Source organism: Cariama cristata, unplaced genomic scaffold, assembly GCF_000690535.1.
Source record: "Cariama cristata isolate BGI_N322 unplaced genomic scaffold, ASM69053v1 scaffold3645, whole genome shotgun sequence".
Lineage (NCBI taxonomy): Eukaryota > Metazoa > Chordata > Aves > Cariamiformes > Cariamidae > Cariama > Cariama cristata.
This window is the reverse complement of record NW_009616807.1, coordinates 69,029-91,785: the sequence shown is the minus strand read 5'-3', so window position 1 is coordinate 91,785 and position 22,757 is coordinate 69,029. Positions and strand designations below refer to the sequence as shown.

At 41.7% G+C, this 22,757-nt stretch overlaps 1 protein-coding gene across 1 annotated transcript in view; it reads right to left on the bottom strand.

The window, feature by feature from the left end:
* The window catches only part of LRFN2 (leucine rich repeat and fibronectin type III domain containing 2), a 40,272-nt gene extending 17,730 nt beyond the window's left edge, over positions 1-22,542 (bottom strand). The window contains exon 1 of the mRNA XM_009700296.1: positions 21,170-22,542. Within this exon, the coding sequence (XP_009698598.1) occupies positions 21,170-22,542 (1,373 nt within the window). The remainder of the gene's footprint in view (positions 1-21,169) is intronic.
* Between the last annotated feature and the right edge of the window lie 215 nt (positions 22,543-22,757).

Sequence of the window (22,757 nt, the reverse complement as noted above, 5' to 3'; positions counted from 1 at the left end):
ATCCAGGGACTCTTCCACTGAGCCCCAGTACAGTGGTTTACTGGACATAGAGTCTTAAGAGTTTCTCAGGGAATGAGGAGTTGATAACTTCACCTCCTCCTACTTGTTCATACCACAAGGTTAAAATGTCACGCTCATTTCCAATTTGAATGTATACATCTTCACTTCAGCCTGAGAAATATAAAGACATCTGCATATAAAGACAAATCAATAAGCAAACCACAGACTTTGAGGCAGGATGGAGACAAACTCAGCCTATTTAAAGCTGTTGTGAATTATTAAAGCTGTGAATTTTGCTTTTGGTAGAGTCAGGGGATGGTATGAACTTCTATGCTTGGGGGAGGAGGGCAGGGGTTGCAGAGATTTGGAATATAAAGAATAATGTCATGGGTGATGGATGGTCTTGTTATTGGCCAAGATGACTGGTTAAAAAGTCAATGACTCCTCATAAAATGATTGAGGGATAGGCTTGAGAAAGCCCAGGTGGCCACAGGCAATCTACCCAAAGCCATGATCAACATGAAGTACCTAGAGTTTATTTATGGGAAAAGACCTAGGACAACTGGTTGAAATTGAAGAGCATGCAAAGATACCATGGAAAAAGGAAGACTATGATATTTCTCGTGTAAAAGAAAAAAGAAGATAGTCCCAGATATTTAAAGCCAGTTCTGGAGTGTCCAGAGATGGGTCATCTGTTTTGTATGCAGCCACTTCCACCTGAAACGTGCCTGTGACTGTGAAGTACTTCTGTGTGTTATTATCACTATTAAAAGAGACACAGAAAAAACCCCAAACATTTACAAGCTTTTCCTGAAGGTTAAGGGACCACATGAACACAGAAGAATATAAAACTAATGTCTTTTCAGTTTAGCATGTTAGCTACAGTTTCTACAGTACTACTCAGTTCTAAGGTGCCTCTGCTATCACTTTGATCATCAGAAGGTCTACGGGGGAAGCCAGTATCATTCAGCCCAAGGGTTTTGTGCAGTAGATCTTTAATGCTTTCATGACAAGCCATTTTCTAAACTTCTGTTGTGTAGATGAAATAAAGATGACCTTTATCCTTTACTTTTCTCCATTCAAGGTCAACAACAGTTCTGTGATCTACTGACAATGCCACATGATGCCCATGGAGGATATGCCATTGCTGCCAATGATTAATAGTTGCATTTCACTCTCCACAGGGCCATAACTCACTCACAGCTTCAGCATTTGAGAATGATGGAACATCCCTGGAACAGATAAATCCATAAATCCTTCTAAGCCAACAAAAAATTGCCAGCTCTCTAGGAGTTTCTTCACAAGTCACGCTATAGTTTTCAGATTAATATGTGCATGTAACACAAGAGGGGGGAAAACAGATCACTAACAAACAGAAGTAATGTGAGGCTGGTTATTGTCACTTTCTGTACTCTATTCACTGTTGTTCACTTTACAGGAAGAAAATGTCAGACAGGCAGACATCACTTATTGTCCACAGTATCTGCATCTGCAGCAGTCACTTAATTGGCAGTTGTGCTGGGAAGTGCATTCTGAAGCACACGGCTTATCCCAAAAGCAGTTAGCTGTATAATAACATCACGAACCAGCCTTCAAAAGGACTGCCTGTGGGAGTAGTGTATCAGTCACGTCATTCGCAGATATATCTGTCGATTTTAGCCACCAATTTTTTTTTTTTTTCTGATAGTTCTGTAGAACAAATTAATGTATCAGAGAGACCTGGACTATGTTTAGGCTAGTGCATCATCTACAGATGGCTCAGCCTCTAAAAGCTCCACCTTCCTGGCTGGCCAGGGCTTAAAATCTACCACTATGGAGAGACAGACTCTTGCCTCCATCCTGCCAAGGAGGGCCAGCCCTGCTGCCTGGGGCTGTGGTAAGTGCAGTTCACAGGTCCATCTGAGACATGAGCCCCAGGGAAAGGGAGAGCGGCTGTCACCCTGCTCTGACTGCGTGCTGGAGCTGGCAAGAGGAGGAAGGACAACCCTCCTTCAGCTGCCTCTGCAACCGCTGTCTAAACTAGATGCTGGGGTTCTGTGGTACGGAAACATCTCCTGGGGAGCCAGGCAGTCTGTTTGTGTAGATTGTCAACTACACTCATCTCTTTTGTAAACAAAACAGAAGGCATGTGAGATTGCCAAAATGCTAACTGTAGGAACTCTCAGCCACACGATGTAAAGTTCTGCTTTGAAGCTTTTCTAGACTTATAAGAGAAAAGTCTCCCAAAGTTCTTAGAAGCCATGGTTTATTTAAAAAAAAATAAAAATATTAAAATGAAGTAGTTTTATTTGTGTATTTTATCTTTAATAAGAGTATTCACAGGTTCAAGAAAAAAAATATAGCCTTTTCAGCTATCCAGTTTCAAAAGCAGAACTTAGGAAGCTCTTTTTTACTGCTTGTTTTTCAGTGAAAAACCTTCAAAATTTTAATGTAATAGAATATTATTTCCTACATATTTTTCTTACAGGTATAATTTCACTTTTCATTTTGAGGGAAAAAGGTCTACCATTTTCTGAGTTGTTCTACCTATAGATATTTAGAATTAGCAATGGCCTAATTAAGAAAATCTCAAACATTTCTTTGAATAGTCAATCTCTGCAAAGTTTTGCTGCTTATATCCAAATCTGACTGAACAGCAGTGAAGTTTCCATAGCTTCTGAGGGTGCAAAATAGAACTAGAACCCACAGAAAAGGCTGTTCTGCTTCCATTTCTGGCATGCTCTACAGCAGAAAAAAGTACCTCATGTTACTCCTGTGCTGGAGTAGAGAAAATACTGAATTTTTAGAGAACTGTCTGTATTAACTCATCTTTGGAAGTAATATTGTATTTCTTATCTCTGAGTCCTCATGGCAGGTTGTTTCTACCTGATTATGTCAGGTGTAGCAGCCATTATGTATAGGATAGTTACATCTATCAGGAACATCTCATGACAAAACCATGTCCTAAGCATATATTCATCTTCCTATGCTCAGTAAAATAATGGTTACAATAAAACATATCTCAAAATGGTGGGGTGAGAAGACAGAGCATAAGGATAAGCAAACAGTCAGATCATAAAACACAGTCCCAAATGAACCTTTAAACAAAAATCTCTGCACAGAAAAGTCAAAAGTCATAGCTCTCATAATTACACTAATTAGCAAAAAGTTTCACATAACATCCAGCTTGATAATTCTGAATAGAACATAATGCTGAAGAAATCTCAGTCTGGTCAAGCATTAAACTACAAGTGGTAAAAGAGGATCCAGTCCCAACAAGTGGTCTGTTGTGACTTTCTAGCTTAGCTTTATTCAGCTTTTGATTTGTAGCAAAATGCATAGGCAAACACATATTTTATTTTTTTTTTTTTAAAAAAAGGGATAGCATTAATCAAAGTTACATTTAATTCATATTTGGGAAGGGAGAAGGAGAGGAACAATAAAGAATTTTTTTTCCTCAAATTGATCCCTCTGCCTTCATGAACTTTTTTATGTGTTCACATATGTCACCCTTTTCATAATGTATCTTCCACCTTCATTCCTCTGCCTTTAGCTAAATGTTGTGTAGCGCTCTTCCTTTTTTGAACTGTCATTAAAACAACATGCAAGAGACAGCACTGCAGGTAAACAGCAATACACATCACCTGCTAAGTTATGCTCTTGCAAAGGAAAAAGACAAAACATCATGCACTCAAAATTGAGCAAAATATCTGAAAATGTAAGAGGGGCTTTTTGTTTCACCTAAGTGCAAACCTTAGTGGGGAAGGTGCAGCTGGGATGGGACAAGTGCGGTATCTATTTCTGCTGTCACAGAATGACTGAAAAATATGATGGCTTCAAGGGTACAAACTTCAGCCCGAGGTTTTCAGCTCCTACAGCTGTGGCTGCGTAAGGCAGAGCTGTTCAGTTTCTGTCTGGCAGAGGGATTCATTACTCAAGCCAAATCATCCCCTCCTCGAGGGAGCTTGGGTAAAGTGCAGAAGTATTTTGCATTAATAGGATGTCTCTCAGACCACGTGTTCAAAGCTTTTACAGGCACTAACATTAGATGTAAAACCTTGATATTCTGACAGCAAAGCTGGTCGGATACCTCAAATGAAACACATTTTTAGTGTTAAAATAGGGGTTTCTGCTGGATCCAGTTTTTTCTTGTCTTTTGTCAGGAAAATTAAAATGAAAGCTACAGCTGTGGGGAGCTACAATGCTCTTCCTCTCCCTGGCACCTGTAAGGTGCCCTTGCTCTGCTGCTCCACCACGTCCTCCACTCCTTCCCCACTCCCCCACAGACAGTCGCCTCTTCTCCTTGTACAGTCTGACCATCCCTTCACCACTCCAAGGGATGAAAGCAGGGACAATATGCAGAGAAGAAAGACCTCCGTGGTGAAGGGAGAGAGAGCAAAGTGAATGTGATGAATTTAGGGAGTTTTACTTCCAGGAGGAGAATAACTCCCCAAGGGGCATGATGTATTGTGGGGATGGGGCTGTCACTCCCAAAGCTGTAACATCCATAAAGAGATCGATAGCAACATTTCCACGTTTCCAAGTGAAATACTTTTAAAGTTTTCTTTCCATAAGCAAACAAAGCAAGTGTTATGGAGACTCTTCAGCCTGATTCTTGACAGAAACAGATGTTGCAATATTGGAATTTCCCATGGGACAGATATTCCAGGGTTTGTTCCATTTTAAACAGAGCAAGAAAATAAAACTGAGTTGATATATGGTTTGCTTCTTCATAGCCAATGCAGAGGCAGGTGGTTGGAGGGTGTGCTAGACAGATGTTGCACACTGCTGCAATGACTGTGAGACTAACTAGTGTGGATCTTTTTTTTAATTAGTTTTTAAATCTGCTCCTTGTTCAATGTAAGTATCCAATCAATTACTTTGTGGTTCTGTCCCATTATATGGCAGATTAAGGTTTACTTTGGGTAAACTGAGGCACTAGCTTCAAAATTTCCCCAGGATAATATCTCTTGTTTGGGAACTAGTAAAAATGACCTGATTTGAAAAGCAGCCATCAACTCTTTTGAGTATATGCCTCCTGGTCATCAATAAGCTTAACCAAGTTTAAGCAGAAGAGAAGAAAGCAGCACAAGCCAGGAAAACACTTGCAGATCATGTCCTCAGGGATTTTCTCTAAGTAGGAAGAGGGACTCTGCTTCTATGGCTTTTCCCAGGCTCCCTTTGTTACCCTAAAAACATGGAAAGTTTCTGGACTGAAATCATGTGAAGAGGAGTAGAAAACAAGTTTTAACCTAGTGCAAACATAGACATTTTCACTATCTGATGGACATGAAGCTCGGCAAGCATGTTAATCCAATCTTAACTGAGGAAATATGGGGACCACCAAACTCTCAGAAGATGGGTCCTCATGACTAGCAAAGCTGGAAACTTCTCAGCACCATGCAGCTGTAAGGTCACAGCTTATCACCTTGTGCTAGAGTATGATCCTGACTAAGTCCATAGTAAATGCAGGTTCCCAAATGTTGCATCAAAGCCCTGGCCTTGTTACTGTGACTAGTCATACCCAAGGGGGGGCAAGAAAGAAGAAAGAAAATTGTCTACAGCAGAGTCCCACATACACACAGTGAAAGCAGTGAGACAGCAAAAAGTCTTACTAAGACTTTGCTTAATACCACCTTTGATAGTTGAACAACATCTAGTGACTCTAAATGGACAGCTATGAAATAGCAAGGAATGGAGAAGTTTGGTCATCATCGCTGCTACAAGGTTATATGGATTTGGACAGGAAGTTGTAGGACTTAGGCACCACTGGAAAAAACACGTATTACAATTCCACGTTGCAGCAACATAAACCTTACCACTATGTGTGCTAATCAGGCCAAGGAGTAGCTCTCCTTGCTGGCTTCTCTGTGATACTCCTTGCCTTCTTTGCGTTTTTCAAGACAGACCAGAAAGCTTTGATTCTATTCACCTGTAACTTCTAGTTCAGCACCTTGGTGAGCACCTAAATCTTTGCCTACAGTACAGCTAGCAAAAGGAGCAAGCTTTAAATACTGACAGACTAAGCCTGCTAAGGAAAAAGGAATTTTTTTTGTTGTTTGGAGACGCAAAGGCCAAATTAAAAAAGCCTTATACTTGCTAGATAAAATATGTCCTTTAAAGGTGTGAATATGAAGTTTAAAATCACTTTTTCTGGAGTAAAGCTGTATCATAATTATTTTCTACTCTACAGCCAAAATATTAACTAAATTTTGCAGGAAGCTGTATGTCAGTGTGGCACTCCCAGGAGTATGCCACCTCTGCCCTTCAAAGTGCTATTCCTTTCACTCCACCTGGATAACTAGCATATTCATAAATCCCAATGAAACCAGTTATAAACAGCTGTACTACCACACAATGAAATACAAAGAAAATTCTAGGAGAAAACCCAAGTGGAAGCTGCTTAAGAACAACTAAATAAAAGGATTTACTCTGAAAAATACTTCAGCTCTGGCATAATTGGCTAATTAAACCACAGCCAATATAATTATCTACCATGAGAGAGCTTGGATGGGGAAAACAAAGAGAAAAGGTGAAACAAACAACAATATTATGTTTTAGTAGAGAAAAAAACAAGCAGCTAAAACCTTGTACGCATCCATTAGGCAGAGTTTGTAGAGCACAAGGTCCTGCCACCTTTTCATCCCACTCCAACCTGGGGTTGTACAGAGGTGCAGTACTGAGCCCTGAAATGGGACTGTTGCAGACCCTCAGGCTTTTGTTAACACACTTCACAGGCATGAATCCTGCTTCCAGTGTTTATTTCATCCTTCCCCTTGAAAACAGTCCTTTGCCACATAAAGGGCATTAGTGTCCTTAGAGAAAGAAAACAGAATTTAAACTACTAACCATACATGTAGCCTTGTGTCCTCAATGTGGCTTACCTCCCTAAGCAAAGCATACAAGAGCCAAGCATCTACCAGAGATACTTCTGTGCTGCTTTTCTAGCAAAGAAATTGCAGCATCACCAGTGCCACTGAGAGTGCAGGAGATTTGGCTGACAGTACCCAGAGAAGATGGGGCTGTCATTGCCCTCTGCTCAGCCAGCAGCCTGGGACAGCAGCCACCCTGGGCGCTATGAGGACCTGGATGGGAGTCAGGTTCTGAAGGTGACTCCTTCCATGGTGGCCGTTTCTCCTTCCGCTTGCTCAGAGAGCAAGGCACTGTCACATCATTGACTGAAACAGCAACCAGAGGAGGTTGCAAGGATCAAGATGTGGAGGAGAGAAACAGGGGTCCTCTTGGCTCTATTGCCTGCTCAGCTTACTCGAATACCTGGCTTCCTTTTAGGGACGAAAGGGAAGAGGCACAGAAAGACAGGATGGTTTCAAGCCAGTTACCTTCATTTCTCCTCCCCTCTCCCATTGCCCAACCTTGGCAGCGCTGTCAAATTCCTCCCTATGGCACTCCCAGGCCACAAACCTCTGCACACAGCAGGGAGAAGAGTGGGCACCAGGCTAGTGACCCATCCTTGCCCCAGAGTGACCAAGCTGAAATTCTGCCTCTACGTATTCAAATTAGCAAGATTCAAATTCACTTGGACACTGCCCTCCCAACTCTGCAGTACAACACGTGGGGAGGCTCAGCGATCACTGCTGTGCATCTTTCTCATTCTGCAGCAGCCTTCTGGAGAAGAGGCGCAGGCATCCCCCACCCTCCCAGCACCGGCAGAAGGACTGATTCATCAAGCCTGACTCTCTGAGGCAATCTGCCAGACGACAGAGCTGCTGGTAGGGTGCCTTGATGCTGTCAGCTGCCCATATGTCTATCGGGCAGCTACTGCCTGTGCAATCCCCACTCTGAGAAAAATTCAGAGCACGATTTGGGATATCTACATAAGAATGAATTCCACAGTCCAAGCCGATTAAGTAAGCAAATAGATAATTAAAAAAAAAAAAAAAGTTTTGGGTTGAGCAAACAGCTCTTTTATTTGTTTTCTTTTCAAAATGAAGTAAATTACGAGCTAATAAATATATTACGAAATTTAAACCTAGGCAAATTCAAAGTGATGCAAGGGGAAGGGGGGGCAGGACAGATGGGCAAATTCAGCTCAAATTCACAGTTAGTGCTGGCTGTCTCAAACTGTTCATCTCTGCAAATAAACTAATCTGTAAACCAGGAGCAGCTGAACAGAAGGAGGTTACAGTATAGCCTTACCTTGCTGTCTACAGGGATATTTCAGCCACACTAAAGCACAGCTGTAGCCTGTAGTGGATGGGCTCTTTCCCATCCGAGGATGCCAGGTTAGGTATCTCTCTCCCTTGCCCAGCACCTGTGCACCCCTCCCTGTTGCCGTAGCACACAGGTGATTTTGCTTCCACTCTACAGTGCCCTCTGCCAAAGGCTGACACCAATTCCTATTTCCTTTCTGGGCAGCACCATTTTGTGGGATTCTTGTCAAATGCTCTGGGGCTTAATATGATCACGCTGTGATGCTGGGACATCGGCAGGGCTGTGGCAATAGGGCAGATCAGCCTGCTGGCTGGGCTGCTTTTTCTCTGCTATGAAAGTCAGAACATTTCATTTTAAGCACTGAAATTCCTCAATGGCATTATAGTTTCAAGGTTTCTTTAGATTGTAGTAGTAGCCTGTTATCCTCAGCTAGGACTGGATTAATTTTGTGCTTGGCCCTATTACAGATTATTATGGATTATGGGGTACATGTCTGTACTACCCTCATATTAGACTGTAAAACAAGACACATTTGGGGGAGAAGGGTAATATGACAATGAAATAACCCATATCATGTTTTCAAATACATCCATTACCTCACATTGCCTTTCTTTACCATTGAAAATTTGAGGTACATTTCTCCTGTGCCCTTTTAAGAACAAAGAAAGTATAAATTACTTCCTTGTAGTACAAGCCTTCATTGAAAATCTACAAGTACAAAGTTCAAAAAATTACATGGGAGTATGAATCTGATTTCTGCCTCAAGTTTTAAGTTCCTCAGCTTGTCTGAAATCCTCCTCTTTCATCCTTCCCTGACCAGAACATTAACACAAGGACTACCCACCATCAACATCTCAATTAAAGCCTCAAAATAGGTTTAAATGAGAAACAAATGTTGCATTCACATTATACTAGATCACCTGAAAAGAATGATTTTTGCTCACTCTGAGTGCATATATTTTGCTCAGAAAATCTGCCTATTACTGGCAAATCCAAAAAAATCAGGCTTGTAAGAGCTAAAGTTAATGAAGATTTTATAATATAACTTATTTACTTCAGTGTATTCTTCTTTTTTATTTTTCCAGTGCTGTGTCTTTTTCAGTTCTATATTTTTCAAATGATAAGTCTTACATCATTTCAATAAGGAAACAAGCTCTATCGTTGCTATCATATGTTACAGTTAACCAGTGCAATCATTGTACAAAAAAACAGGTTTTTTTCTGAAAACAACCTGAGCATACAAGCAGAAAGCCTAGTATGAAAGAGAGAGGGTATAATAGTAAATTCAGAACAAGCAGTTAGGCAGGTGGGTCTGCAGCTACGGCAGTGAAGTAGCACACTAGGTTTTGCCTGTGTTTGTAACTTTGAGTTACTCTCCCCCCGCCATTCTCCTTGTCCTCTTTCATGAATTTGATAGATAGAATAGTCCTACGTAAAAAACTAAACATAATTTCTTGCACAAACCCCAAAACAATGCCCACGGTCAGAAACTAACTGGTGAGTGCTGGAGAGACAGAATATCACGAACCTGGTGCAGGAGGAGCAGGTGCCCTCCTCCAAGTCCCTCCTACCAAAAATCTAAAATAAAGATGGCTTTGAAATCCGTAAAGAGGCTTCCTCTGACTTCAGAGGGGAGCTGTATGGCGCTGGGTGTCAGATGGCTGGGGAGGCAGGAGCTGTCAAGGCACCCTGTTTCACCTACCCACAGCCTGGAGCCTGCACGTGGGCAAGTGGGAGCTAAGCTAAGCAGAATGATCTCAAACTGGCAAGGCAAATTTTAGAAACTGAATATGTTTTAGGAATACAGTATGCTTTTAAGTTTTGCTTTTTTATTTATAACTCCTTTGCAAAACACCTGTGGATAAGAAGAAATCACCCTCTCCTCCTCACCGCTGTTGAAGGAGATCTCTTAGTAGTTTGGCGATTACCTGGATTGCTGTTGTTCCAGCTAAAATGAAGGGTGAAGTAAGGGAAGGGAGGAAGTTCTCAGATATAGATTTAAAAAGGCTAGGAGTAGCTGTCACACTCTGTGGTCACTGATACTTTTTCCATGTCTAAAAGGACCCAGATGTCAGCAGGTGTGACCCAAAATGAGGAATAGATTAGGGTGGATCTCTGACACCATCTGGAACTCAACAGATCAGCACTGGAGAGACAAGGAGTATTGGGAATCTGCTGCAGGCACCACCTGAAGAAGTGAAAACTTGGACATCAAGTGGAGCATCCTGGCTGCTTAAATGTGCATTACATGTACAAACTATGGAGGAAATCAAGCTTCATTGTTTTCATTATACCTTTAAGGAGATGAAACACCTCTGTTGTATAGGTACATGCTTACAGTGAAGCTCTGATCTGAGTTTGATGCTATTGAAGATGTCTAGTCAAACAGATTTATAACCTATATCTAACAAATGATACCAAGAATGCTACATCTTCTCCTCAAATCATGACATTATGAGGGGAAATTATCAGATTTGAAATGTGAGGAAGGACTTTAAGAACACATTGAAAGCTAAATCAGGACTGCTCCCAGCTGTGCTTCCGTAGGCATGTTGTTTCTTCCCCTAGCTTACCGAATTACCTTGAGCAAAGTATTTAACCTCCTTCTTCCTCCATTTGCCTCTCTAGAAAATAATGGTAATCCCTAAAATGCAAGATTGTCAGGCTGATTTTCAAAGCCCATCAGTGTCAATGGTGGCTACTCATTTCTGAGAGCTTTGAGTCAAGCCTTCAGTCAAGTATTTGATCAGTTAATATTTGTAACTACCAGTGCTAACTATTATTACTTTGCATGACTACAAATGACATAGGAGGTTGTTACTGTCAAGCAGTCAGCAAGTGGCAACAGATTTTTGCATGAAGCAGCACATGAACTGCTATAAATCTGCCCTACATTCAAAATAAGAAAGGTAGTGGTAACTGTGCAGCTGTGTACTGGCTTCTTAATATTCAGGACTGGTATGAGTCTGAATATGTTAAAACTTTTCCTGTAGACATCAAACTGTTGACTCACCTGAAACTCAATCAAAATCTTATTTCAATAGTTCATTTGGCATCAGACGTGTAGCTCCTTATTGCAATGATGGGTGGGGACAGCTCCTGGCATTTAGGTTTGAAGCAGCTGAGGGAGGGGATGTGGCAGATGTTATGGGCAAGCATTAGCTCACCCCAAATCCCCCTTAAATAAAAATGCTGAGCCTTTGATAAGCTCAATAAATAATTAGCAGCAGAGATAAAACGGGAGTACTGCTGTCTTATGCTGAAAATCAATTCTGATTTCCTTTTCTCTCTGTGCAACAGCCCTGGCTGTGGTGGGGTTAATTCCCAGCAGCACAACAGGGTCTGAGATGGGAATCAGGCTCTTTGCCTTTGTATTCAGCTCCTGAGGCTGAGCTCGGGGGTAGAGCCGTAGCATACAACCTCTCCACAAACCTCACTAAATGTTATTTTACAGTTGTTAAACTTTGAAGGAAACGGGAATGCCTCCAAGCCAACAAAACCTGCTGTCGTGCCTTCCTCTGCTTATCCTTCTCTGCTCTGCTGGGGCACTGCAATGTGGGCAGCAGTAATGCAAGCACCCTCTCGCATACCCTCACATATGTGTCACATATGTAAAGGGACTTATCTCCTATAAGGATAAGTGGCCATTTAGTATTTTGCCTTTCTGTGGCAGTTATCAAGCAAGAAAGTATTGGTTTGGGTAAGTGTTTGCATGGTCTGCCTCGGCTCATGAACTGGGCTGGCTCTGATCAATGGACTTCTTATCAGTTTCTGTACAAGCATCAGGTGGATGACAGTTTGTCACAGCAACCTAGGATGACTTTAGTGACAATACTAAGATGTACATCTACTATTTTAAGTCTTGCTTATTTTTATATTTTTATTGTATTTTATTTATTTCATATTTCATATTTTATATTTCTATTTTCCACTTCATTATCTGGCAATACATGTAATTTTTCTCACTATCACCGCATTTTCTTTCTTATTCCTCCAAGATTTCTCATATTGCAAGGGGGAGGGAAAGAAAAAACCAAACCAAACACAAACAAACAAACAAACAAAAAACAACCTTAAAAAACCCTTGTCCCTGTACTTCTCCCAGCAAGACAGACAAAATAAAAAGAAAAGGCTAGATGAAAACTTTTTCAGCAGATGCAAATAAAACCCCACAGTCCCAGAATGCATGCTTCTGTGAAGCAGCTTCTTCATTATGCCTGATGCCTTTCAGCAAGCCTGCACATGCTGAGGGTCTTCTAGATGTCAACGCACACTACTGCTGCAAACCACTCTCAAATAACCTGAAGTACCAAATGTCCACGTCAAACTTTCTCCTGCTCTGCCTATATAAATTTTGCTTCCCTTTGGGGCTGTGATGTCACATTTTTATTTTTATACAGTTGCTGTCTCAACCTGCCAAATACAAATGATTAATACATGATGATTAATGTTTTCATGTGATGCCCTTCCTCCCAATAGTTGTTTTATTCAGCATTTAAATATATAAAAGCTTTGACCAAATCAAGGTTTGTATCCTGGATACAATGCAACTGGAATAGCTTCACTCACGTGTGAGGCTGAGGTGAACCATGGAGGAAGGTCAGTGCCTAGCGAGATTGGAGACAGGGATGGAACTGAAAAAGGGGTAGAAGACTGGCAGGCATTTACCTGCAAGCCTTCATTTGTATGAACCCACTGTCCAAATCATGAGTAAGGATAGATGTTTGAGCCTTTCAGAATAAATTAATCCTCTGCCTTTTCTAAAATTACCAGAACTACATATTTCTAACTTTCCTCAGAGAGAAAATAATATAATCACACTTTACTACAGCATCAGGCTGCTGAGATTATTTGCCTTAACAGCAACAGGGTAGGGCTTCCTCCGTTTTGAGTCTTTAGCTGGTAGACCTCCACACAATAGGCTTTCATTGCAAGAAGCATTAGCAATTACACAGTGGTATCCTCTCTGTTGCATGACATGGTGTTCAGTGTGGCACTGCTGTTTGAGAGAACGTCCTTACACAACTTAGATATTTCTGAAGTTCGCAGCACCTTAGTTATAAAGCATTTTCTTATTGACATGCAATTGACAGGAAGAATGCATGGATATATTTATCCCACTATGCTGTGGGAAATTCAAACTCAGTTAATTGCTTCCTACCTAGGTTAAACGATCTGTAAGTGCAAATGCTGAAGTCATTTTTTGCTCATAAAATGGAGTTGCACTATCACTTGACTGCCAAACTCCAGCTAATATTTAACTGAGAGGTGACAGGATAGCAGTGGTTGCTGGAGTGATGTCTGTTCAGCCAGTCTGTAAAGCACTTGCAGTAAAAGGAGCTGTGTAAATGTAAATCATTATTATATTGTTGAAGTAATCAAATCCATGGCACCATTGTTTAAATAGACTGGAGATGTGGAGCCATTTATTCATATTTTAATGCTTAGGCTGCCTGCTACATAAAATATATATGGAAAAAATAAGCTTTCAGAAATATATAAAATATTTTTTTTTTCAGTGCTGAATTTATAAGCTAGGGAGGCTATAGTTCTACAGTAATTCTTAATTTGTACTGTTGTCTTTATCACTCTTGGTACGAAATACCACAAAATAAAACAGACCTAAATCTCTCATAAATCTAATGGCAGTGTTTCACTTCAGATGTAGATTTTTAAGTGGCTGCATCATTGCTTTAATTCAAAACACAGCCAGCAGGCTCAGTATGACCTGGGAAGTTCTACAAAACACTTGCAGATTTATTCATCTTTTGAAATAGTGGTGAATTTATATATTACACCAATGCCCGATGGCCAAAACTGAGATTTGGTCTCGCATCGTGTTTTTTTAGGGTGCTCTACATATAAAAAACCCACAATTTCTGTCCCCAGATGCCTTGAATTCAAGTACTGCAGTTATGTAATGCTCCATCTTAATCATTTATGGCTACCTCTGCTGCTGCAGACCACACAATGGCTTCAAAGCAACAGTCTCCCTATTCATTTATGTGGGCTCCTGGTTCCACCATATTTTCTAATGTGTTTATCCCTATAAGGCAAGGCAGTGCTGTGATCCCAGCTTACAGAGGCAAAACTGAGATGCAGAGACACTATTTTCAACATTTTTATATTTGAGTTCATTCCCTTATTAAAAATGAATTAAGTGTGCTAGCACGTAACTTGCACTGATCCTAAGTCTGATGCTCTTAAACCTCTAAAACATTTTTGAAAGGAGAGCCTAGACTGAGTAAAATATACTCCTAACTTTCCCAGGAGCAGGAAGGATTTCTATGATAGAGCAAGTTTCCCAGTGTTTGCTCCTTTAACCCTGAGTCTAAGGACAGACATTACTTTGCAGGCCTCTGGTCTTCTTATATCCCTTTCTCTGTTGGACATTGGTTACTCTTCCTGCTTGTTTTTCCTTCAAATAAGAAGTGATTTTCGGTTGTGCATTTTGTAAAAAACTTCTGGTCTTGGCTAGAAGTAATGGGTACAATACACATTTACTGTCATTGACGTGTGTTTAAGCGTGATTTATATTACAGCAAAAGATGAAAGAGTAGAAAAGCTGCTGCATTAAAACCCACATAATTGTCTAAGCATTCCCAAATTCACTTGGTTCTGGCCTTTGCAAATTATATTGTCTTTTTCTAAAGGGACAATTACAAATATCTTTTCTTCAGTGATTAGCCCACAATGTCAACACAAGTGCCCACCTGAGTGGCACTCAGGATTACAGAGTCACACAATGTTTGAGGTCACGAGGAACCTCCAGAGGTCATTTTGTCCAACCCCCCCCACTCAAGCAGGGCCACCTGGAGCCAATTGCCCAGGACCATGTCCAGATGGCTTCTGAATATCTCCAAGAATGGAGACTCCACCACCTCTCTGGGCCACCTGTGACAGTGCTCAGTCACCACCACAGTAAAAAAGTACTTCCTGATGTTCAGATGAAATCTGTGCACCTTCAGATAATGCCTCTTGTCCTGGCACTGGGCACCACTGAAAAGAGCCTGACTCTGTCTTCTTACACCCTCCTTTCAGTTGTTTGTACACATTGATGAGTTCCCTCCAAGCTTTCTCTTCTCCAGGCTGAATAGTCACAGATGTCTCGGCCTTTCCTCATGTGTGAGGTGTTCTAGTTCCTTAATCATCTTAGTGGCTCTTTGCTGGACTTTCTCCAGTAAGTCCATGTCTCTTTTATTGAGGAGCCAGAACTGGACACAGTTGTGGCCCCACCAGTGCAGAGCAGAGGGGAAGGATCACCTTCCTCGACCTTCTGGCAACACTCTGGCTAATGCAGCCCACGATACCATTAGCCTTATCTATGGCAAGGGCATATTGCTGGTTCATGTTCAATCTCATGTCCACCAGGACACCCAGGTCCTTTCCTGCAAAGCTGCTTTCTAGCCAGGTGGCCTCAACATATCTGGTGCATGGGGTTATCCCTCCTCAAGGGCAGGACTTGAGGGTTCTTCTCGGACCACTTTTCCAGCTTGTCAAGGTCCCTCTGGATGACAGCATGAGAATGGTCTATCAGCCACTCCCCACAGTTTTGTGTCATTGGCAAAACTGCTGAGGGTACACTCTGCCATATTATACAGGGCATTAATGAAGATATTAAATAGGATTGGATGTCAAATAGGTTGTGGACCAGTATTGAATCTTGGAGTATACTGCTAGTTACTGGTCTCCAACTAGACTTCATGCCACTGATCACAACCCTTCTGTCTCAGCCATATGGCTCATTTTAAATCCACTTCTCTGCTCATCCAGCCCATACTTCAACTGCTTCTCTACAAGTTTCTTACAAGACTGTGTCAAAAGCCTTAGTGAAGTCAAAGTAGTCATCTATTACTCTCGTCTTGTCTACCAACCTAGTTATTTCATCATAGAAGGTTATCAGGTTTGTCAAGCATGACTCTGAATCCATGCTGATGACTCCCAATCACCTTCTTGTCCATCACATTCCTGGAAATGGTTCCCAGGATTAGTTGCTCCATCACCTTCCCAGGGACTGAGGTGAGGCTGACCGGCCTGTAGTTCCCTGGGTCCTCCTTCTCGTCTGTTTTGAAGGCAGAAGTGATATTTGCTTTCCTCCAGTCCTCAGGTATCTTTCCCAAGGGCTATGAGTGTTGAAAGTTAACGGCCTCACACTGACATTAAGCCAGATCCCTCAGCACTCACGGGCGCATCCCATCAGTGCCCATGTATATCCAGTTTGCTGGATTGGAGCAGCATGAACCACTGCTACATGTGCCAGCCAAGGAACCTTATTGTGTGAAAGCAGTTTAAAAAAAATTACTTGCAGTTCTCAGAGAAATTTTAATTTCCACTTTAAAAGAGCCTGCTCTTATAATCTGTGTGTATGAACAGAAGACGTAGATAACAATCTATTATCTTCTCTTTGTGGCATCTGCTGGCCATAATGTGGCTTCATAACATTACCAATAATTTCCATTTTCTCCATCCAGGGTAGCATGGGTTTGAATGGCACAAAGATAAGTAGAACAGTTAAGGAGGGTGAAGAGGAAAGAAAAGTTAGAATGAATAAGCAACATAAATCAGAAAAGGGAAAAAATACAAAACAAGAAAAAAATAAGAAAAGCAAGTAGAAAATAAAAAAGTCAAAAAGCCATACAATATTTCCTCTCACTCTACCTAGAAAGAGAGGAATCCTGGTTCTGTTCCAGGTGAAACAATATCGTTATCTTGACAGCAGGATTAATAGAAACAGTACAAGGACAAGTCAGAGAGAGAAAGAGAGCTCATTGTGAGCACACCTAGATCAGTAAAGCAATGATGTTCACCTGTGTGTGACACACACCTTCAGCACAGGCCCCTGTTGTCGGATCTTTTTCAATATGAACACAGGTTAAGGCGCAAAAAGGAAGCTCTGAGATATCACTAAAAGTTAAGTGCATGCTCCATTGAAGAGGGAACATTCCCTTCTGCCAATGATCTGGAAAAGGTAGTACAGCATGTCACCTTTGAGCAGCCTCAGGTTACCAATTTGGTGCCAATGTTAGGGGCAGTCATTGTCTTTGCAAGTTGACATTGACCAAGCTACCTCTTTGAGACATTTTCACAAGCTATCACTTCCTTCCCTTCAGCTTCTCCTTCTCATTCTGGGAAGCCAAGTGGAACAGAGTGCTCATCCAGGACCATGCTCATTAGATCAATATCAGAAACATGCATCCTGAATCCACTGAAAGAGATAAAAGCCTGCTGCTAGCTTCAGCAATGGCCCTGAGACAGCAAATACAAGGGAAGGTCAGATGGTGGAAGCAGACAAACAGTGCTCTTCCTGCTAATCCTCATTACGGTGGCACTGGTGTAGCCAGAGCCAAACTGCAGATTCTGATACCATTTTAGCTCAGTGAAATCAGAAGGCCCAACAGACAACACTTGCCACTGTCTCCCACACCTTTGAATTTTCATGGGGCCATTGCATCCCATTGTAGTCCCCTTTGCACCATCTGCAGCTCCTGCAAGTGGAAGACCACAGCAGGGGTGGAAGCAGGAGTACGACTGGTGTCCTGGGTAATGATTAGGAGAGACATTAATATCAATGGGGAGGGAAGAGCTTCTGTTTTCACTCTTTCACTATAAGTACAATGTTCATGAAAATTTCTTAGCAGAGAACACAGCAAACTTTTGTCTTCTGTGCATACACTTCTTACTAGTGAGGCAGGATTCCTTCAAGCTGAGCACAGCCAGTGTGCCGCAGTCCTGGCATACCAGCGTATCTTAACATATAGCAAGTGCCCATCATTTCAGCAGCTAAGCAGTATCCCATCCCGTTTAGCATACACACAGCATTTTATAGAGCAGAGCGCTGTAGAAATCCTTTTCCCTTAGGTTTATCTACACACTCATTGCAGTGATACGCATCTGACCGATTAAAGCAAAACAGCTTTAGTTAATTAACTCTAAGGGACCGAGTGGTTTCCTGACTGAAATTCACAAGAGCTAGTTTTGATATCATGAGAGCCACTGATTAACTCAGATGCTGGACAATTCACTTCATCTTTCTATGCTTCATGTTTCCCTGGTGCAAAATGTAGAGAAATAAAATTTGTTTTCTTTGGTGAAGTGCTTTTGAGAGCTGTGAATGAAAAGAGCTATGTATCATCAAGGAATCCTCAAAAAGGCCCGATGGGAGATTTATTGAAATATGACTGTCCTTACTGTGCTTCTGGAAAACTGAGTAACAGCCAAGTAAAGCAACAAAGGGCCAAAACCTCACTGACAGGCAGCAGTGGGGACAGGATAAGAATTTAGGGTTGCCTGACTCCTTGGCAGCCACTTGTTCCTGCCGACCAGGCTGACAAGAGGGCATCCTTCTCTCACTTCTGCCCACAGCACCCGGTTCCCCACTCCTCCAGCTAATAGATTGCATGTCTTCACTTCTGCATTGTTTGTTTTATTTGCCCTGGCCATTCTCCTCCTCAGCAAATCAACATATCCCATCACTTCTAACACCTCTGTAAATTTTTCTTTCTGGTTGCAGGGATATTCCTGTTCACTGGGCCAAATTCACTACACGGTGTCACATGACTATATACCTTCTTCAGAGTATTTTTTCAGACTTCCACTGGGCTCAAGATCTTAAATACTGCTGAGTTTTTGCCAAAAGCTTTGCCTCAGGAAAAACTGACACTAGCATATTTTATTTCATACTATTCCTAATACTCTATCATTACTTAGTTTTACCTTATCCTTTCATGCTACTTAGCTCCACATAGTTGCAAGGCCCAAAGCTAACACACCAGTTCCACCGTACGTTAGCCAGAGCAAGGCAAATAATTTCCACCTCCTAATTGATTTAATTATTTCAGCATATTTTTATAATTGAGGAATGAAAGTGAACAGAATGGAATTTCCTCAGATTATTTCAGTATTTGAATAAACATTCCTTTAAAAAAATTGTTCTTTGAACTTACTGGTCAATATTCCTACTTTTGGCAAAGAGTGAGTATGTTTGGAATAGCTAAATAAATCACTTTATTATTTCTATTCTACAACTTATTGAGATAAAAGTATTGCTGGCACAAAATTTCATCCATGTCAACCAAACATTCAGTTCTGAAAAAACTTTAAAATTAGATTTCATTGTAGGAGAAGGGTGAGTGAAAAACATCCCATGAACATTTACTGCCTCGTTTTCACTTTCTCAGGGTAAAGAAAACTACACTATGGTAAAGAAGAAAATAGGAAGGTCTGTCTGGGATCTGGAGGGTGAGTATCGTGACTTGACTAGTGCCTCAGCGCTCACTGCAGGCAGTAGGAAAAGGGCAGAGTAGTCTGCAGGCCAGCAGATAACAACCCCAAGACTATAGAGGAAATCAATGGCTTTGACTAAGTTTGGGCCAGACTTTGTTCTCAAATTAGGGTCAAAACACAAATCCCATTATACCTCTACCAGATCCAATTTTTCTCCACTGGCTTCAGGACGCTTATAAAGCTATAAGAGTTCATGTGTTTGCTTCTACTTTGCCATGAGATTCTGACTTCTGCTGGTAGCTCACATTTAGCCAGAGAGAGACTTCATGCCTCTCAATACATCTGATATTGCTGCCTTTGCAACAAAAAGGCAGGAAAGGGTGGTTTCTAGGGATTCATCACTAGCATGAACATACTATGTCAATCAGTCTTCCAAGACAGAAGGAAAAAGCAGTACCATTGTTTTCCTGTACTACTCCTACCCATTTTTAATCCCTAAAATTTATTGCTTCTTCACTGCAAGAGTGAGTCTTGATTTACATCATTAAAAATCAGAGGAGTTGTAGAACTGGAGGAGCATAATGAACATTCAGGGCTTGCTTTTGAAATTATCTCTATCTCTTCTTGCATTTAATATTGTATAAAACATTAAATGCTCCAAAGTTGTCAGCCATTACTGTTGGGTAAAACAGATGTTACTGAAGTAAGAAACGAGCTCTTTCATACAGGTGAAAAATCTCTTGCTAACAACCCCAAATCTTGAATTGCAGAATAATTAGAGCCTGTGTTATAGGTAGACAGCACAAACTTCCTCCCACGTTGCTTCCTCTCTCAGTAGTATGTTTCAATCCCACCTACAGGAGGTGGAAAGGGAAAATTCTGATTTCTAGCTTGTCAAGTCTTTCTTTCTTTGTTAAGCTTAGTAAGGAGGCTACCAACTATGTGTCCTGGTTTCAGCTGTGATAGAGTATTTTTCTTCATAGTAGCTGTGACAGTGCTGTGTTTTGGATATGGTATGAGAATACTGTTGACAACACACTGATGTTTTAGTTGTTGCTAAATAGTACTTACCCTAAGTCAAGGACTTTTCAGTTTCCCATCCTCTGCCAGTGAGAAGGTGCACAAGAAGTTGGGAGGGGATACAGCTGGGACAGCTGACCCCAGCTGACCCAAGGGATATCCCATACCGTATGGCATCATGCTCAGCATATAAAGCTGGGGGAAGAAGGAAGTGGGGGATGTTCGGAGTTACGGCATTTGTCTTCCCAAGTAACTGTTACATGTAATGGAGCCCTGTTTTCCTGGAGATGGCTGAACACCTGCCTGATGATGCGGAGTGGTGAATTAATTCCTTGCTTTGCTTTGCTTGCGCACACAGCTTTTGCTTTACCTGTTAAACTGTCTTTATCTCAACTCACATGTTTTCTCACTTTTACCCTTCCAATTCTCTCCCTCATCCCATTGGGGGGGAGTGAAGGACTGGCTGTGTGGTACTTAGTTGTTGGCTAGGGTTAAACCATGACACTGCAGTACTACTTCTTCCTGAATTTTACTGAAAACAGCTGTTGTCAGAGAATGAATACTACAGAGGTTTGTAATGCATGACTTAGAAAAGCGATGAGCAGACCAACAGATAAACTGACAGACACAGTGCAAATTTATCCAACATTATAATGCTACTGGTGGCAGTGCTACCTCAGTTCAAAGTCAAACCAGTGACCTAAGAGTGAAAGACTTCATATCCTGCTTTCTGCTCCCTGCCGTCATCAAAACACCCAACAGCAATTGTATTTACCTGTAGATCAGGACTTCATCATCCGAGCAATTATACTGCAGCTGATACATTTTTACCCGAGGGGCCGACTTGCTCACTGTCCACTTGACCAAAGCTGAGGTAGTGGTCACATCTGACACCAGGACAGCTCTTTCTGGTGGACCTTTTGTTTCCCCACGATTAGACTTGCTGGAGCTTGTGATGTCCGAGAGCCTGGATTTTGGTGGGGCTGCTCGGCCTGTGCTGTTGCTGAGATGGGGGAGCTGAACAATTGAGAGCTCAATCGTTGCAGTGGACTCTCCAGCAGCATTGGCTGCTATGCATGTAAAAGTCCCGTAATCCTTGGAGGTGGTAATGAGGATATCTAATGTGCCATTGTCATAGACAGCTGTCCTTGAAGAGTTCCCAATGAGACGGTCATCAGGGGCCACCCAATGAATGATGGGGGTAGGATCCCCAATGGCTTTGCATTTCAGTGTGGCAGTTTGCCCTTCTAAAACCAGCAACTTGTGAGTGTGTTGTGTAATAAGAGGAGGCTCACAAACAAATTCTTCCTCCCGTACATACCAGAAGTACCTTCCCTTTAGACCTGGAGGAGAAGCACAAGTTTCCATATCATCATCTCTGTCAAGTCGCCTTAACCACAGTAGCTCACAGTTGCAATGCAGCGGGTTGCCCCCAAAACTGAGAGACAAAGGTGGAGAAAACGGGGTAACAGCTAATGGAATTATTTGAGATCTGGCAAATATAGGGTCAGGGGGGAGCTTCTGAAGTCTGTTGGATGTTAGGTCCAATCTGGCCAATTTCTGAAGATCTGCAAATGTCCCCTCTGTAATATAATCTATCAGGTTATGATCCAAACTAAGCTGGTGCAAGTTTATCATCTTCCTTATAGATTCCCAGGGAATGCTTCGGAGGTTATTGTAGGAAAGGTCTAAGTCTTCCAATGTCAGCAAAAAATCCTCAAAGGCTTCATCAGAGATGCTGCTTAGCTGGTTGTTGTTTAAAATCAAATGCTGAAGGTTAATTAAGCCTCTCAAAATATCCTCTCCAATGTCAGGCAGCCTGTTGCTGTCCAGATGTAAAGACCGAAGGCTCTCCAAGTCAGTAAAAGAGTAGGGCTGTATGTAACTGATGGTGTTTCTGGACAAAGTAAGGTCAACAAGTCCAGACATATTGGCAAAATCCTGTCGGCTGATATTAATAATAAAGTTGCCCCCAAGTCGGAGTTCAACAGTCCTTCGATCTATGTCTAGCGGTACAAATAGAAGACCCTTGGAGGGACACAAAGTCCCCAGTGACTCAGACAGGTTCTGACAGACACAGTATTTGGGACAAGCGTTGACCATGACAGCCATTCCAAACACCAGGATGCTGCAGAGCAATTTTTCCATGGTAAATCACGCAACAGTACCTGCAAGAAATGAAAAGAGTTACAAGGAACATCAGGAGTTATGATACAATTTTTCCTCTTATGTTTTACGGAACGTCTACCTCCAGACAGACTTTGCAGTGCCTCCTGTCAGGAGTCACAACTAAAGTGATCGGCCTTCTGAGATGGGGAGGTTAAATATTATAACAACATGTTTCTCCACATAATGCATTTCTT